At 43.1% G+C, this 18,302-nt stretch overlaps 1 protein-coding gene across 3 annotated transcripts in view; it reads left to right on the top strand.

The window, feature by feature from the left end:
* The window catches only part of ap2a1 (adaptor related protein complex 2 subunit alpha 1), a 208,665-nt gene extending 192,964 nt beyond the window's left edge, over positions 1-15,701 (top strand). For all 3 annotated transcript variants that reach the window (XM_084329593.1, XM_084329592.1, XM_084329591.1), the window contains 4 exons: positions 1,917-2,033; positions 2,798-2,867; positions 8,232-8,366; positions 13,322-15,701. In XM_084329593.1, coding sequence (XP_084185719.1) covers positions 1,917-2,033; positions 2,798-2,867; positions 8,232-8,366; positions 13,322-13,399 — 400 coding nt within the window. In that variant the 3' untranslated portion in view covers positions 13,400-15,701. The remainder of the gene's footprint in view (positions 1-1,916; positions 2,034-2,797; positions 2,868-8,231; positions 8,367-13,321) is intronic.
* Positions 15,702-18,302: the final 2,601 nt, after the last annotated feature.

Below are 18,302 nucleotides of genomic sequence, written 5' to 3'. Positions count from 1 at the left end.
TCCTCCGATCTTCTCACATGTCCAAACCACCTGAGACGTCCATATCTCACCTTGAAATCAATTTCCCTGACACCACAGATCTCATCCACCTCGGCACTGGTCCTCCCGTCCTGCCATCTGACTCCCGTCACATACCTCAACATCTTCTGATCGCAGCTCCTTAACACCACCATCACCCTTTTTGTCATTGCCCACGTTTATGAACCATACAGGAGAACTGATCTCACACATGCTTCATATATCCCTCCTCTGATCTTTATCTCCATGTTTCGATTCACCAGTAGCCTACTAATTTTCTGCCACTTCCTCGCCGCCGCCACTCCCACCTCCCAGTCCATCACATCTCCCAGATAGCAAAACTGCTTCACCTCCTCCAGCACCTCCCCTCCCACCACTAGACCACCATCTCCAACCACCTCCTCCTCTTCCCTTTCACACGTGGGGCATCTAAAATCCCTCACTCCCCTCAGATTTTCCAAACCTGAACATCTTTGGTGACGCCATCCTAGAGGCAAATCTTTCCTGTGACAAAATGGCATCCAATGTAATAAAAAGTCAACCAACGAACACTATTCTTGTACCGGATCTCCTCACTGGTAAACGAGAATACCCTGAAGACTCTGGCAGGAGCACTCATTCAAGGGTACTACGACTATGCATGCACCTCATGGTACCAAAGCACCTCAAAGGCGCTAAAAACAAAATTACAAACATCTCAAAACAAACTGGTCAGACTACTGCTTGACCTTACTCCTAGAACCCACCTCACCCCTGCCCACTTTGACAACCTAGGATGGCTTAGAGTAGACGACAGAGTACAGCAACTTGCAATGGGCCTGGTCTACAAGATACACTACACGACCAAGGTACCCATGTACATGTCAAAATACTTCCCAAAGGTCAGTGAATACCACGATCACAACACCAGATTCAGCTCAAACAAGGGACTAAACACGTTTCGCAATTATGCCACATCAATGTGGAACGCCCTACCCAAAGCTGTAAAGGAATGAGAATCACTACCCACTTTCAAAAACACTCAAAACACCTACGGGAGACTGCAATTCTAAACTGGCCCCTGTAAATGTCCTAACACAACCCCCCCCCCCCCCCATGTACAGTAAATGACCAAGTATGGTCTTGTCAATATTCCAATATACAGTTTTGCTTGTTCAGTTGTACAGTGTCCCCCACCCACTCCTCCTACCCAACCTCCCCCCCACCCAACCTCCTCTAATGTACAGTTTCTATGTCAAATGTATATACTCTCTTTTCTGGACTCTTTTCGTATCTCAAACAGTACTGTATTTGCAAATCTGGTATGTCATAAATGTATAGAGGTAGCAGTACTGTCTATCTGTATGTCATGTATGTCATATATGTTATGATGAATTGAAAATGGGGGACCCTGATGTAAACAAGACGAAAGTCTTTCTCTGGTCTGCATCCCCTTAACAATTGTATGTATTGAGCTGTACCGTACTGTACCCATTCTGCAATCTCTTAATACAATTATCAATCAATCAATCACCATTTGTCACATTCTCTACACCACACAGAGTTTACTCCCACTCCTATTCCACAGACTCCACTTGGGTATCTTCCTGACTGAATTCTCTCTCCATCACTCCCTGTTATCATCATCTTTGTCTTGTTGATATTTATCTTCATTCCCCTCTTCTTCATTCCATCCCTCCACTCAACAAACATTCTCTTCACTTCCAGATCCTCCGAATCTGCCGTCAGCACTAGATCATCAGCATAAAGCAGCTCCCACGGTCCTTCTCCTCGTGAATCTCTTGTTGCTTCCTCCATTATAGTAATGAATCAAGATGTTTATTAGAGAAGTCATGTATTGTACAACACAAAGTAATGTAATTTTTGTGTGTCCGTGTGTTCATCCCTCCCTCCTGTAGATATGGAGGAGCTTTGCAGAATCTGACCCTCAAGCTGCCAGTCACCATCAACAAATTCTTCCAGCCCACTGAGATGGCCTCCCACGACTTCTTCCAGCGCTGGAAACAGCTTAGCCAGTAAGTGTGGGTGGGTGGGTCTGTCTGCACCAGCCATAACTGAGTTCTAATCCCATTTTGATGAAACCTCATACACAGACTGACCCAAGATCTGAATTCTTCAATGTCATTGGGGACATCAAATCTTGTGTTAATTACAGCTCCGTAAAAGTATGTAGATTAAAAGAATATCTCGTTTTAGGGACTCCTACTTTATCATTTCATTGAGCTGTAATTATACACAACACATGGATCCAATCATTGGTAGCCATATTCAAACTAATTTAAGTCTTGACAGGGGTGGTCTGGACTACTGTAGAACACCTGGAAGTCTAACTTAAACCCAGGGCAGAGAAGGCAGCTGGAGTCATTTTATTACTGTCTAATGTGGAATAATTTGACCAGATTATTCAGAGGCGGACAACACAGTCTTGTTTAAGCATAGAGTTTACTGATGGAATTACATGTTGCAACATGGAGAGACCTAGGTTACAGCAATGGCCCTATAGCCCGCATCTCTGCAGAATGGCGAGCTAACAAAGCATTAATACAAAACTAAGTGGAACATTGATGTACATAATATGAATTATAGATATGATGTACAGAGAGATTTGGATAATGATGTAGAGATAGATATGATTGGGAATAACATATAGATATGAGTGAAGTGTGTGTGCGCACATGTGGGATAATAAGAGACAGAGGGAGAGATAATGTGTGCATGCGTGTTAAAAAGAGGGAGACAGAGTGTGTTGGTAAATGTCTCTGTCACCGTCTCTCCTCAGGCCCCAGCAAGAAGCACAAAAGATCTTCAAAGCCAACCACGGCATGGACACAGAAGTGCTCAAGGCCAAGGTATACGCACGCACGCACACACACACTCGCCAAGTTATGCAAATTTTTCACACCCGCACAGCGTTTTCGGCCTAATGTATCATCTCTTTCTTTATTATCTTCGTCTTGAGTCAGGAACTTTTAAGGACCAGCCGATTACCAGATCGAATCCATTACTTTCACCGAGCAGTTAAGACTCTAGCCATTTGTTTAGGGTCATTGGACTAAGATTATTGAGATGGAAAGCATATTTCTCCATTTAAGCCATCTATTATCCATCTCTGTGTGGACAAGGGCAGAATATCGGGTCGCGTTGCTTTGCACATAGCGGTTGGTCGGTATTAGATTCTTATATTGACCTGATATCTGATACAAGTATCATCCATAATATTTATGTCCCCAAGCAGCTAATGCATTCGTTTCTTCTCCTCATTCTATTATTGACATTAGGTGAAAGGATGAATATGTGAACTCCCTACATACTGACAGACATAGTACATACTGACACACACTGTACATACTGACACACACTGTACATACTGACACACATAGTACATACTGACACACACTGTACATACTGACACACATAGTACAATCAGGGTTCCCACGGTACCTGGAAAACATTGAAAACATGGGATTCATTTTTTCATTTTCCATGTATGGAAAGGCATGGAAACTGAGCAAAAGTGACCAATTACATGGAAATAGAAACAGTTGTCCTGGAAAATTTTATTGGATGATGTGTAATAAAATGTAACTATTGAGCACAGAATTAACATGAGTTTATAAAAACCCTTTACACGTGAACAGCTTTTACTGTAGATAGAAATGGATGATCCCATGTTGTAGAGCATGCTCTTGGCATCCTATATGTTGGAATTTGATGCAGGCAACTTGGTGAGCCAAGGGAGCCTTGGCATCTACAGTGAAACTTGAGTGAAACTTCTTATGCAAGTTTATCCTCAAATGTAAGTAGCTGTGTTTTAACTGTGTGGTAAACCTGGGTTTATCAACGTTAGTTAGTAAGCAGTGCAATCTTGCTAACTAGCTAGCCAACGTTAGCTCTCATAACGAGCCAGTTAGCCAGCACCAGGTACAGTAGCTAGCCAACGTTAGCTCTCATAACGAGCCAGTTAGCCAGCGTGAGGTACAGTAGCTAGCCAACGTTAGCTCTCATAACGAGGCAGTTAGCCAGCGCCAGGTACAGTAGCTACCAACGTTAGCTCTCATAACGAGCCAGTTAGCCAGCGCCAGGTACAGTAGCTAGCCAACGTTAGCTCTCATAACGAGCCAGTTAGCCAGTGCCAAGTACAGTAGCTAGCCAACGTTAGCTCTCATAACAAGCCAGTTAGCCAGCGCCAGGTACAGTAGCTACCAACGTTGTCTCTCATAACGAGGCAGTTAGCCAGTGCCAGGTACAGTAGCTACCAACGTTGGCTCTCATAACGAGCCAGTTAGCCAGCGCCAGGTACAGTAGCTAGCCAACGTTAGCTCTCATAACGAGCCAGTTAGCCAGTTCCAGGTACAGTAGCTAGCCAACGTTAGCTCTCATAACGAGCCAGTTAGCCAGCGCCAGGTACAGTAGCTAGCCAACGTTAGCTCTCATAACGAGCCAGTTAGCCAGCGCCAGGTACAGTAGCTAGCCAACGTTAGCTCTCATAACGAGCCAGTTAGCCAGTGCCAGGTACAGTAGCTAGCCAACGTTAGCTCTCATAACGAGCCAGTTAGCCAGCGCCAGGTACAGTAGCTAGCCAACGTTAGCTCTCATAACGAGCCAGTTAGCCAGAGCCAGGTACAGTAGCTACCAACGTTAGCTCTCATAACGATAGCCAGTTAGCCAGCGCCGGGTACAGTAGCTAGCCAACGTTAGCTCTCATAACGAGCCAGTTAGGCAGCGCCAGGTACATTATCTAGCCAACGTTAGCTCTCATAACGATAGCCAGTTAGCCAGCCCCGGGTACAGTAGCTAGCCAACGTTAGCTCTCATAACGAGCCAGTTAGCCAGCGTGAGGTACAGTAGCTAGCCAACGTTAGCTCTCATAACGAGGCAGTTAGCCAGCGCCAGGTACAGTAGCTACCAACGTTAGCTCTCATAACGAGCCAGTTAGCCAGCGCCAGGTACAGTAGCTAGCCAACGTTAGCTCTCATAACGAGCCAGTTAGCCAGTGCCAAGTACAGTAGCTAGCCAACGTTAGCTCTCATAACAAGCCAGTTAGCCAGCGCCAGGTACAGTAGCTACCAACGTTGTCTCTCATAACGAGGCAGTTAGCCAGTGCCAGGTACAGTAGCTACCAACGTTGGCTCTCATAACGAGCCAGTTAGCCAGCGCCAGGTACAGTAGCTAGCCAACGTTAGCTCTCATAACGAGCCAGTTAGCCAGTTCCAGGTACAGTAGCTAGCCAACGTTAGCTCTCATAACGAGCCAGTTAGCCAGCGCCAGGTACAGTAGCTAGCCAACGTTAGCTCTCATAACGAGCCAGTTAGCCAGCGCCAGGTACAGTAGCTAGCCAACGTTAGCTCTCATAACGAGCCAGTTAGCCAGTGCCAGGTACAGTAGCTAGCCAACGTTAGCTCTCATAACGAGCCAGTTAGCCAGCGCCAGGTACAGTAGCTAGCCAACGTTAGCTCTCATAACGAGCCAGTTAGCCAGAGCCAGGTACAGTAGCTACCAACGTTAGCTCTCATAACGATAGCCAGTTAGCCAGCGCCGGGTACAGTAGCTAGCCAACGTTAGCTCTCATAACGAGCCAGTTAGGCAGCGCCAGGTACATTATCTAGCCAACGTTAGCTCTCATAACGATAGCCAGTTAGCCAGCCCCGGGTACAGTAGCTAGCCAACGTTAGCTCTCATAACGAGCCAGTTAGCCATGAAGAGAAGAGGCCGCGAAGATGGAAGAGAAGGATGACAGAGGAAAAGGGAGAACAGTGGAGAGGAGTTGAGAAGAGTAGGAAGAGAAGACAGGAGCGGACACAAGGGGAGGTGTGGAGAGAAGAGGACAGGATGAGATAGGAGAGGAGTGGAAGAGAGAACATATATCAATCCCAGTGCTCATGTGTTCCAGTTCAATAAATTGTTGTTCATCTACAGCTTGTTGCATTATTTCATGCATTGATATTATCAATAAGACATAATCTCTAAGCATTTACAATGTAGACTTGACTGGCACATCTTTTAAATCAAGTAAGTAGTCAGGTGTCCTAGGGGGTTGTGTGTGTGAGGGGAGGGGGGCGCGGATGGGGGCGGAAAACTTCAGGGGCCTATAGATCATCACTTAATATGGTACCTGGAAAATCAGTAGGTAGTATGGAAAAAAATTTCAAGGCAAGCGTGGGAACCCTGTACATACTGACACACACTGTACATACTGACACACACTGTACATACTGACACACATAGTACATACTGACACACACTGCACATACTGACACACATAGTACATACTGACACACACTGTACATACTGACACACACACTGTACATACTGACACACTGTACATACTGACACACATATTACATACTGACACACACTGTACATACTGACACACACACTGTACATACTGACACACATAGTACATACTGACACACATAGTACATACTGACACACATAGTACATACTGACACACACTGTACATACTGACACACATAGTACATACTGACACACTGTACATACTGACACACACTGTACATACTGACACACACTGTACATACTGACACACATAGTACATACTGACACACTGTACATACTGACACACATATTACATACTGACACACATAGTACATACTGACACACACTGTACATACTGACACACATAGTACATACTGACACACACTGTACATACTGACACACACTGTACATACTGACACACACTGTACATACTGACACACTGTACATACTGACACACATATTACATACTGACACACACTGTACATACTGACACACATAGTACATACTGACACACACTGTACATACTGACACACATATTACATACTGACACACACTGTACATACTGACACACACTGTACATACTGACACACATAGTACATACTGACACACTGTACATACTGACACACACACACTGTACATACTGACACACTGTACATACTGACACACTGTACATACTGACACACTGTACATACTGACACACAGTACATACTGACACACACACACAGTACATACTGACACACACAGTACATACTGACACAGTACATACTAACACTACATAGTGACACACGCTGTACATACTGACGCACTGTACATACTGACACACACAGTACATACTGACACACACACACTGTACATACTGACACACTGTACATACTGACACACACACAGTACATGCTGACACACTGTACATACTGACACACACAGTACATGCTGACACAGTACATACTAACACTACATACTGACACACACACACTGTACATACTGACACACTGTACATACTGACACACTGTACATACTGACACACTGTACATACTGACACACAGTACATACTGACACACACACACAGTACATACTGACACACACAGTACATACTGACACAGTACATACTAACACTACATAGTGACACACACTGTACATACTGACGCACTGTACATACTGACACACACAGTACATACTGACACACACACACTGTACATACTGACACACTGTACATACTGACACACACACAGTACATGCTGACACACTGTACATACTGACACACACAGTACATGCTGACACAGTACATACTAACACTACATACTGACACACACACACTGTTTTCTGGAGTGAGGCTTCTCTCTTTGTATGTGCATGCATTGTAGTACATTTTGTCTGACCTCAACATACCTTCCTAACCCTTTCACTACTGTCTGTAGTGTGGTAGTGAAAGGGTTAACCTTCTGTATTGTCGCAGTGAAAGGGTTAACCCTTTCGTAGAGTGGTAGTGAAAGGGTTAAACACACAGTTTTCTGGAGTTTTCTTGTTAACTTTTGTTTATATTCCCATCTCCACCCAAATAGACAGTGTTCTGAATACATTTCCTACCTCGTATAACCTTTGCTATGTACATTTGTGCCCCTTTTCTTAATGTTTATATCCCATCCGTGTGAAGTTTCGGTTTTTGCAAAGTTATAATGAGTCGGACCTCTTTTGATTGACCAGCAGTTAGCTTGTTAGATTTCAAGGAAGATCATAGACCAATCGATGTGAAGCACAAGGGCATGTTTACAAGCCTCTAGCAGAGTCTAGCGCCCTCTCTGTGTTCTACCTCATCCCCATGCTCATGGTGTGCTTGTGCGTCCTCTTGCGCTTGCCGAAGAACGCATGATACAGTTTTCAGGAACCCATTTTCTCCTACTGTGCTCTATAGCGCCAATTTCATTGTGTGTGTGTGTGTGTAGTTGTTGGGTCTGGGGACGGCCCTGTTGGAGAACGTGGATCCGAACCCAGAGAACTATGTGTGTGCCGGGGTCATCCAGACTAAGGGCCAACAGGTGGGCTGTCTGCTCCGACTGGAGCCCAACGCACAGGCTCAGGTAAGGACATGCACACAACATATACACACAAACACAAGGGATGTGTCCGGATCATTTATTATTCAATCTTCTTTCAGATTCTAAGGTTGATTTTAGCCTTACTGTTCGAAATAAGTAAAGGTCGACCGATAGTGGATTTTTAAAGGCCAATATGATAATGATAGTTTGTAAATCATCCTAACTGTGCAGATTAATCAGCCAAATCAATGAACGGGTCGACCTCTAAAAATATATAAATAGATATACTGTGTGTGTTTGGGGGGTATTCCCGTGTTTTTTTTTATTGTAAATGCAAACGGATTAGACTACAAATAAAATAGTGTATATAATTGACTAGATCATGAAAAGGGAAATGTCTGGAATGAGTATCAAACCAGCAAACACGGACACATGCTAAATAATCAGCAGACCATCAAACACAGACACATGCTAAATAATCAATTATTGCATCAGAGTACGTACAGAACAGTCCACTAGACAAATCCAGTTTTTCTGCACATCCCTTGTAAACACAATGTATGACTACATGCCACCTACTCAGTGTTGGATGTGTCTCACACAGTAAGAGTAGACCAGCAACAGCTGAACATGTACTGTATCAACATTTGACTGATTGCTGGCATTTAAAGGGATAGTGCATGTTTATAGGAAGCCTGTCTGATGACAATTACAATTCATCTAGACTCTTCCACCAGTGTTTTTGAGATATCCGAAGCAGACATTCTTTTGCATTTGTCAGATTAAGTTTAAGCAAGCCAGTGGACATCAATGGTCAAAATTATTTGTTATGCTTTATGACGCTGATTGACTTCGCTGTCGCTAGCAGTGTTGGCATGATGCTAACAAATGCTAAAAATGTTTGCTTCCGATATCGCACAAAACCTACATTAGATTAGATTCAAATGTATTGGCATCATACACCACAAGTACAGTACAACTAAATATTGTTGGCATCTAACCAGAGTGCAAATGTAACAATAAAGTGCAATAACAATATACAGTTTAAGAAGTGATTAAACTGGAATATATATAAATGTGTACTACAGGGTAATAATGCTAATCTGATACAGTGATACAGGTATAAATGCACTATGGTAGTAAGCCATACTGGCCAGAGTCGGTAAGGGATATATATATATATTATAGAGGGAGTATATACAGGTATGTAAACAGGAATATATTCAGACAGGTGTGGATAGGTATATATACTTTAAATATATATAATTATATATATATATATACAGTATTATTGTACTCTGCTATTATCACACTTATATGGGTAGACTATAGTTTGATGCAGGTATTATGATTACAGTGAAGGCAGTAGATTGGTATAAAATGTTGGGTGGATGGAAGACACTCGCTAGTTTGTGACAAATCAGATCAGGCTTCATAGAAATGTGGACTATACCTTTTATTTTTTTTGTACACACACACACACACACACACAGAAGCTCTTGTGGACACAGTCTGTCTGTCCTTGTCTGTTGTCATGGCATCACTCACTGCTGTGTGTGTGTGTGTGTGTGTGTGTGTGTGTGTGTGTGTGTGTGTGTGTGTGTGTGTGTGTGTATGTGTCTCTCTGTGTTGCTGCAAATCCAGCCTGGCGTGCAGGTAACTCACTCCCCCCTATCCCCACCAGCTGTTGTGTCACATTTCATACACAGTCTTATTAGCGGGGCGGGGGGGTACCACCCACTTTAAGAACCCTTGTGTGTCATCGTCGTTGTTGCCCCCCCCCCCCCCCCCCCATGGTGTAGAACAGTCCAATCAGTATGTGGGAGTATGAACAACTCTCTCTCTCTGTCCCAGAGCCAGAAAACAACAAGAGAACAAAGACTCAAACTTGTGACATCGGGTATGAAATTCTGGAGCTGCTCCATAGACTGATTTGTGGACCCACGGAATGTTTTGGTTTTGATCACAAAATGTGCTTTTATTCTAGCATTGTCGGGTTCCTAGCTCCTGAACCAGGAAATCCCCCTGGGTAGTTTAACCCCGCCTTTTCTCAATGAATCTCTGTGGAGCAGTTTCAACACTTCTTATCAGAAGATTGAGTCCTAGTCCTCTGGTTTCAGGCGTCCCGGGGATGGTTGTTTGTCCACAATGACTCTGTGTTTTCGACACCTCGCTGTAGCTCCCGGTCATACCTACAGTAGCTTCCAGTCCATCCATACACCAGGCTATTGTTGTCTCAATACAGCCAGCTTACCCAGTTAAACAAGGGGCATATTTCTATTCTCCTGTGTTTGTTTTGGTCCAGACTAAATTATGAATGATTTAAAAAGTGGTGTCCAGAGATGGTTAAGAACCTCCTCCCCTCCCTGAGGAACTACACATTTCACTACTGGCAGAGGATGATATCCTGCTATAAGCTTCACTCCTGTGTCTCCCCTACTCTCTGTCTCCCTCTCAGCCGTCCTAATGTCAATACAGAAAGAAAATAATGAGGCGAAAACTCACTCTTTTTGAATTTTTTTGTTTTGTTATTATACTGAACATTTTGGGAGGGAAAATACATAAAACCGCCATTTATGAAAATACATAAATCATAAATCGTGTGTCCCTAAATTCCCAGTGCTACAACTAGAAACAACAGTGAAACAATTACCTTCTACGTAGCTTCTAGCTTCAACACTGTTCCGGAAGCCTATTGTTCTAACACTAACACAGTGAAATAGTGACCTTCCAGGTAGCTTCTAGCTTCAAACACTGTTCCTAACACAGTGAAATAGTGACCTAGGTAGCTTTTACCTATGAACACTGTTCCAGAAACCTATTGTTCTAACCCTGACAGTGAAATAGTGACCTTTTAGGTAGCTTCTAGCTTCAAACACCGTTCTAGAAACCTATTCTAACCCTAACATAGTGAAATAGTGACCTTCTAGGTAGCTTTTACCTATGAACACTGTTCCAGAAACATATTGTTCTAACCCTGACAGTGAAATAGTGACCTTTTAGGTATCTTCTAGCTTCAAACACCGTTCCAGAAATCCATTGATTGTTCAAAACGAAACTAATCCGGATACATGATTATTCCAACGATGATAGTTGCAGCCTAATTGTGCATTGCCTGTTTTGGATTTGGAAAATATTTCCCCATGGAAAAACATGACGATGTCAGTGGACTGATAAAAACGCCAATATCGGCCCAATATCAGCAGCCGGTCTACCCTTAACAAACACCTTATTCTGTCTATGACCTTTGTCTATAAGTTAGCTACCTAGCTAGCTTCTCTTGCGAATTTCCCCAAGGGGAATATCTTATCTTAAGATATGAATGAATGTGTATATAAGTGCACACGGTGCCGCTATCAACGTGAATCTCGGAAAGCTAGCTCCCACCCTTGTCCCTTAATGCCTGAGCCAAAAGGAAAGCGATGTGTACGCCCATGGCCCTCCTTCTTTTTTTTTTTTTTTTTTTTTTTTTTTTACTTTCGACTGAACCTAGATTTAAAGTCAAACCGTTATTTCTCCTCACAAATTACTTCTTTTATCTACTAGCCACAGTGTTTGCTAAATCCTCAAGTTCACCAGTGGAATAGAATGGGGCCTCTTAATGTAGATGAACTGCCAAAGTGGCTGAATAACAGAAAAGTACACCACACCCACCCTGTACCTCCCCTAGTCACCTCTTCATTCATTGGTCTACTCTACACCCTAAATTAAAAAACTCCCTACTTCATTCTCGCTCTCTCTCTCTCACATTCCATGTCGGTGTGTAATTTTATGGTAGTTGTCCCAGTGTTTAAACTGAACTGACCACCCATAGATTAATGAATGTATGAAGGAGAATATATATATATATATTGTACCTATCCCTTTCCCACTGTTTCCATATTTGATATTCTTTCAAACTATTTTCCAGTCCATGCATATTTTGTGGTGTTATCCTGTATGGCTGTAAACGGATGGGGAATATGTATGAAATGTGGGTTGGTGAAGGTGATCGTTTAGAAGCCTATCCTACTGATGACCAGACTCCCTCCTATTGGATTGGAAAAGGTTTTCATGCCGGTGTTGTTTCTGTGAAATGCTAGGAATGCTTGGCCTACTTCGAATGAAAACAAAATCATTAGCGTTAGCGTTATAGCGTATTTAGCTATAAACTCCCAAATCTATCAAATGAATCCTACTGGTTAGAAAACTTGACTAATCTACTAACTAGAAAACTAGTTTTGATTTAACTATACCTTCCCTTCACTTACATGAAACAGTTAGCATTAGCTTTGCTATACTACACTTACACATACTACATGCTATACTACACTTTTGAGCTACCAAAATTAAAGCTGTGATTAGTACATTTGGGTGGTGTACCCCAGTCTGCTAGTTATAAGGGGCAGTTCACACAAAATATTTTTTTTTTAATATATTCCCCCTTACTATCTATCCATCCAAATGGTTTCAGTGTGATTTATCTAGTTTTGGAGATATTTGCTGTAAAGATGTCTGCCATCACTCAAATACAATGGTGCTGAATGGCACTCGGTTTGTGGCGCATCAAGTGCCAACAAGGTTTATTTGGAAAATAAACCTGAAATCATGACCAGGTTATTCAAGATAATCCACAAACCCTGTTGTGAGCACTTTCATGTAGGAACTATTTTCTATCAAAGTACACACCCATTAATTATTAAGAAAGCTATTCGAGATACACTAATGTGAAAATCATCATCGCATTTAATTGCACGATAATGTAAAGTGTGATATTAAACCAAACTGCATGAAAACTTTGAAATGCCTTAAGAGGGGTCCTTGGTAGGTGATATCAGCAGGATATGCTTTCTAAAATCCCTGAATATTCACAAACAAGTGTCCACCTTGAGCCATGCTCCCACCTGCGTGCTGCCTCTCAACGTATCTCCTTTCTCTCTCTTCTCTCCTAAGATGTACCGTCTGACACTACCTCTCTTAACGTATCCATCTCCTTTTTGTCTCTCTCTTCTCCTAAGATGTACCGTCTGACACTGCGCTGCAGTAAGGACTCGGTCTCCAAGCGACTGTGTGAGCTGCTGGCGGAACAGTTCTAGAGCTCCTCCTCCCCACTGCCCCCTGCCCTGTGCATCCATCACACTCTGTACCCCTCCTCCTTCCGCTGGCAACAAAACCAACCACAAGACCAGCGTTTCAAGTTCCATGACCCCCACCCCTCTACCCTCCACCCGCCCCTCTCTCCCCCTATAAAGAATCTATGAGAAGAAGAAAAAATAAGAAGCCTAAATAAGGGAAAAGCAGCCGTCTAGCCGTGGCGGCCATATTATTATTGTCATTATTATTGTCACAAAATTATGAATCCAGTTCTACCTATTATTCCTGTTTATTATTATCATCTGCGCTACGATTCTTGTTTTTAATCGGTGTTTACCTGTGGCGTGCGTGCGTGTGTGGCCATGAGTGTGTGCGTATGTGTCTCCCACCCCCCCCCACCCCCTTCCCCTCGAGTCGTAGCCGGTGTGTCCTGTCGTGCTCCGTCCCACTTGTCCCGAGCACTCCCTGTAGTTGTGACGACAGCTGGTGCGTGTGCGTGTGTGTGTGTATGAGCATGCACGCACATTTAGAGTCAGGTATTGGGCATATTTCATTTAGTTTGTAGAGTCTACATCATTTCAATGGTGAACCATTCCTTGAAGACGTTTGGGAGAACTTGTTTCACGCACACAAATGCTCACACACACACACACACACACACACACACATAGTCTATATATAGTCTTACTATTGGGCGTATATTTTTTACATGCTGGATTATGATCGTGGGTGGGGGACTAAATAATTACATTAATGAAGTAGGACTTCAGAGGTCCAAAATGTACGCACTTGTACTCTCCTGCTTATCCACTAGGTTTACGTCTCATTCCTTACCCTTTCAGACTGTACATAGGTCCACCATCTAACACAGAGATATTCTGAAAGAGTTCCAAAGCCCTACATTCCCAGTCTACCGCCTCAATTCCAATGGAAATGGCCAGTGCACTTTAGGTGGCTTTCGGAGACTTCCATAAATCCTTAAATCCCAACATTACACCCTTGTCCCCCGCAAGCATATATATATTATATAGTACTTTATATAGAAACTCTTAATGATTCCGTTCGTGTTTGTGAAAATCTTATGAAATCGTGTAATTAAGTAGCCTTTTTTTTTTTTTTTTTTTATACATGTTTTTTTGTTTGTTTATTGGGCGGGGTTCGTAGTGGAATTATTGATGTGTTATTGATGTGTTTGTAAAAGTGTCTCCAAATCGGTGTATCATGTCGCTTTTTCGTGGACATGACTGTCAGGCTTGTCCCTAGTGTCTATGATTAGGGCCGGCAGGCAGGTGTGCCCGTCCAGTTTGACTTTTGAAGGGGAGGATGGAAGAAGAAGTTCTGGCCTGGGTTTACAGTGTTAAAAACCAGATTGGTGCAGCTGGCGTGTGTCGGGGGGGGGGGGGGGGCAGGGAAGGCAACAACAAAGTTTTCACTGTCGTTGGTCACAAGTTGATCTCAGCCGTGATATTCCAGGTCGGGTATTGAGAGAGAGAGAGAGACCGTTGAGCGGGCTTCGGCGCTGAGATAAAGCTGAAAGGAGCGAAAGTGCATGGACTGAGTTATGGTCTGTGTTGCACATTAGTTTTGGCTGACGCTGAAGGCTTAGAAGGAACAGACTGATAAAAAACAGTACTGTAGAATATGATCTCTATATGTGCATGAACCGCTACACAGACATACATACATACACACAGCCACATACATACAGTACATACACACACACAGACGGGTGTTGGAGAAGTCAGTGCATCAATGCAATGAAGCAATTTTCTTTTCTTTTTACTCTGCACCTCTTCATCTGCGAACCTTACAGCACTTATTTCTATTAAACATTTCAGACTGGTTTAAGACTGATCTCAACCCCTCATGCATTACACACACACATACCCTCTTACGTGAGGAGAGGGCACAAGATCCAATGTGGCACCCAATCGCAACTACAGGGGATTCTTGTTAATGGTGGGCATTGTGTGTGTGTGTGTGTTGGCGTGCGTGTGTGTGGAAGTATGTGAGCGATTGTCTATGTAATAGCGTTTTGGGGGGAAATAAAACCTAATGACATTTATGAGACATGGGCATCTTAGTTCAGCCGGTATCAGGTCCTGTGTGTCACTCACAGGACATTGATCATTGTAGTGGAATATGTAGTAATTTGTCTTCTGTGTGAGTGTGTGTGTCTATGCAGTATCCGCTAGCTAATGCAGCCCTGTGTATCGGTGTTAAAAAAAACTGTCAGATACCTGTTAGATTTAAGATTTACTCTGTACTGAATAATGTGAAAGTAAAACTATGCCATATACTCCATGCAAGGTCTCCTTTCCCTTTCTTTGGTGTGTGTGTACCTACAGGTATAGCTCAGAGTTCTAGAGCAATGGTTCTCTCTTTCATGTGAAGGACCCCCGATTTGTCACGCATTAGACCACGGACCCCTGTTTGATAAGATTTTGTTTCAGGGACTCCCATCTGATAAAAATTGTTATTAGATAAGATATTATTTAATCCAGAATTCTATAGCCGAGATACCCGTGTAGAACATCAAATATACAATGGGGGAAATAAGTATTTAACACATCAGCATTTTGTCCCGTAAATATATTTCCAATGTGGCCATTCAAGTGACATTTTCACCAGACTTTGGTATTAACTCAGGGAATCCAGACAAAAAATCTAAACATTAAAGCCCATACATAATAAAGTATGTAAATAGTAAAGTATGTAAATAAAGTTATGTGTAATAAAGTGGAATCACATAGGAAAAAAGTATTGAACACACTAACTGAGGGCGGCTAAGTGGTGCAGTGGGCAAGGCCCTCGCCACTAATGCAGGAGATGCTGGGTTCGAGCCCAGCTCTCTGCATTGCTACCAGCTTGGCTGGTCGTTCATACTAACACACAATTGGCAGTGTTAGGGGTGGGAAGCTGGTGGGTGGGGATCGGACGTTGTGGACAGTGACTCCTACAGGTCGGTTGGTGCGCCTGCGCAGCAGAATCAGGAAGCAACAGGGGCGGTGTGACCCTCCCACGCAGACCCTCGCCGCTGAGAGATCGCGCTGTGCAGGTGAAAAGATGCGACGGCTGCCTCCTCGTGTACCGGAGGGGACACGTGATGCAAGGCTTCGTCCACATTGCAGCCGGCTTGTGGGAGGCATGACCTAACAACGTTCGAGACGGGAGGGTAGAATTGGACAATACGAAAATTGGGGATGGGAGAAAAAAAACAGAAAAATGGGGAGAAAAAGTAGATGAAAAAGAACACACTAACTGAAATTAATTCAATACTTAGTGGAGAAGCCTTTGTTTGTAATGACAGCTTCAAGGACGCTTTCTGTATGATCACCCGCAGTATTTAGGTGTGATTTTGGCCCATTCCTCTATACAGATTGTCTTTAAATCTTGAAGATTGCGATTGTGAATCTGGATCTTCAGATGCTTCCACAAATGTTCAATTGGGTTTAAGTCAGGTGATTGACTGGGCCATTCCAACAAGTTGATTTTCTTTCTCTGAAATCAACTGCGAGTTTCCTTTGCTGTATGCTTTGGATCGTTGTCCTGCTGGAAGGTCCCGCCCACGTGTCATCCTCAGCATCCTTGTGGATGGCAGCAGGTTCCTCTCAAGAATCTCTCTGTACATGGCTCCATTCATTGTTCCTTCAATGATATGAAGTCTGCCAGTACCACAAGAGGAGAAGCAGCCCCACACCATGGTACTTCCACCTCCAAACACTGTTGGTATAGTGTTATTCGGGTAATGTGCCGTGCCATTTCTCCTCCAAACATGGTGTGTTGTGTGACAGCCAGAAAGTAAAATTTTGGTCTCATCTGACCAGAGTACATGCTACCAGTAGTTCACTGGCTTGTCCAAATGTTGTTTGGCAAACTTTAAACAAGCTTCAACATGTCTTTTCTTCAGTAGTGGAGTCTTGCGGGCTGAGCGTGGAGTGCATTCAAGTTTCAAGTTTCTTTAATAGTTGTCATACAGAAGTACAGAATACTTTCATACAAAATGCTTCTTACTGTTACGCTCCAGAGACTGTGCTAGACAACATAGTATCAAATAACATAGTATAGCATAGTATAGCCTGCATTGCCTATGGTCCTTTCTGTCACAGTTGTACCTGCTGCCTCCAAGTCTTTCTGGAGCTCTTTAGTGGTCCATGGCTCTTTGGCTACTCTTCTAAGTATCCTTCTGACTCCCTGATCAGACATTTTGCGACGAGCACCTGTGCGTGGCCGGTTGATGATGGAGTGATGTTGCTTCCACTTACGGATAATGCCCCCAATGGTGCTTACTGGAAGATTCTGAAGTTGTGAAATATGTCTTTAGCCCATTCTATTTTCATGATTTGCAACAATCAGTTTGTGAAGGTCTTGAGAGCTCTTTTACCCATCATTTGATGTTTCTTGTGTGGCACCTTGGTAACAATTTTTTTTTTTAATAATCCATCAATATATTCTAACCCAGTTGACATTATTAGCACAGATAGGAGGTAGAGTTGCCTCCTAATTCGTTTTGGTTTTCAGCTAGTAACAGTTCCTTGCTGTGGTGTACTGCTTTTTCTTAGTGTGTCCAATACTTTTTTCCTGTTTCATTCCACTTTATTACACATAACTTTATTTCCATATGGACTTTAATGTTTAGATTTCTTGTCTGGATTTCTTGAGTTAATACAAACGTCTGGTGCAAATTTCGCTTGAATACGCTCATTGGAAATACATTTACTGAACAAAATGTTGATGTGTTCAATACTTATTTCCCCCATTGTATGATGGGAGTAGTCACTTGTATGTTCTCATTTTCCTTACTTCTCAACGAATAACGTAGTGAAATAAAACGTGTCTCCATTTCTCTGGTGACCTCCTTGAACCCTCTCAAGAACCCCTGGACCCCAGGTTGAGAACCACTAC

This window comes from Notolepis coatsorum (assembly GCF_963971535.1).
Source record: "Notolepis coatsorum genome assembly, chromosome: 14".
NCBI classification, from domain to species: Eukaryota; Metazoa; Chordata; class Actinopteri; order Aulopiformes; family Paralepididae; genus Notolepis; species Notolepis coatsorum.
Note: the sequence above shows the minus strand (reverse complement) of the source record. Positions and strands in the feature narration are given on the sequence as shown.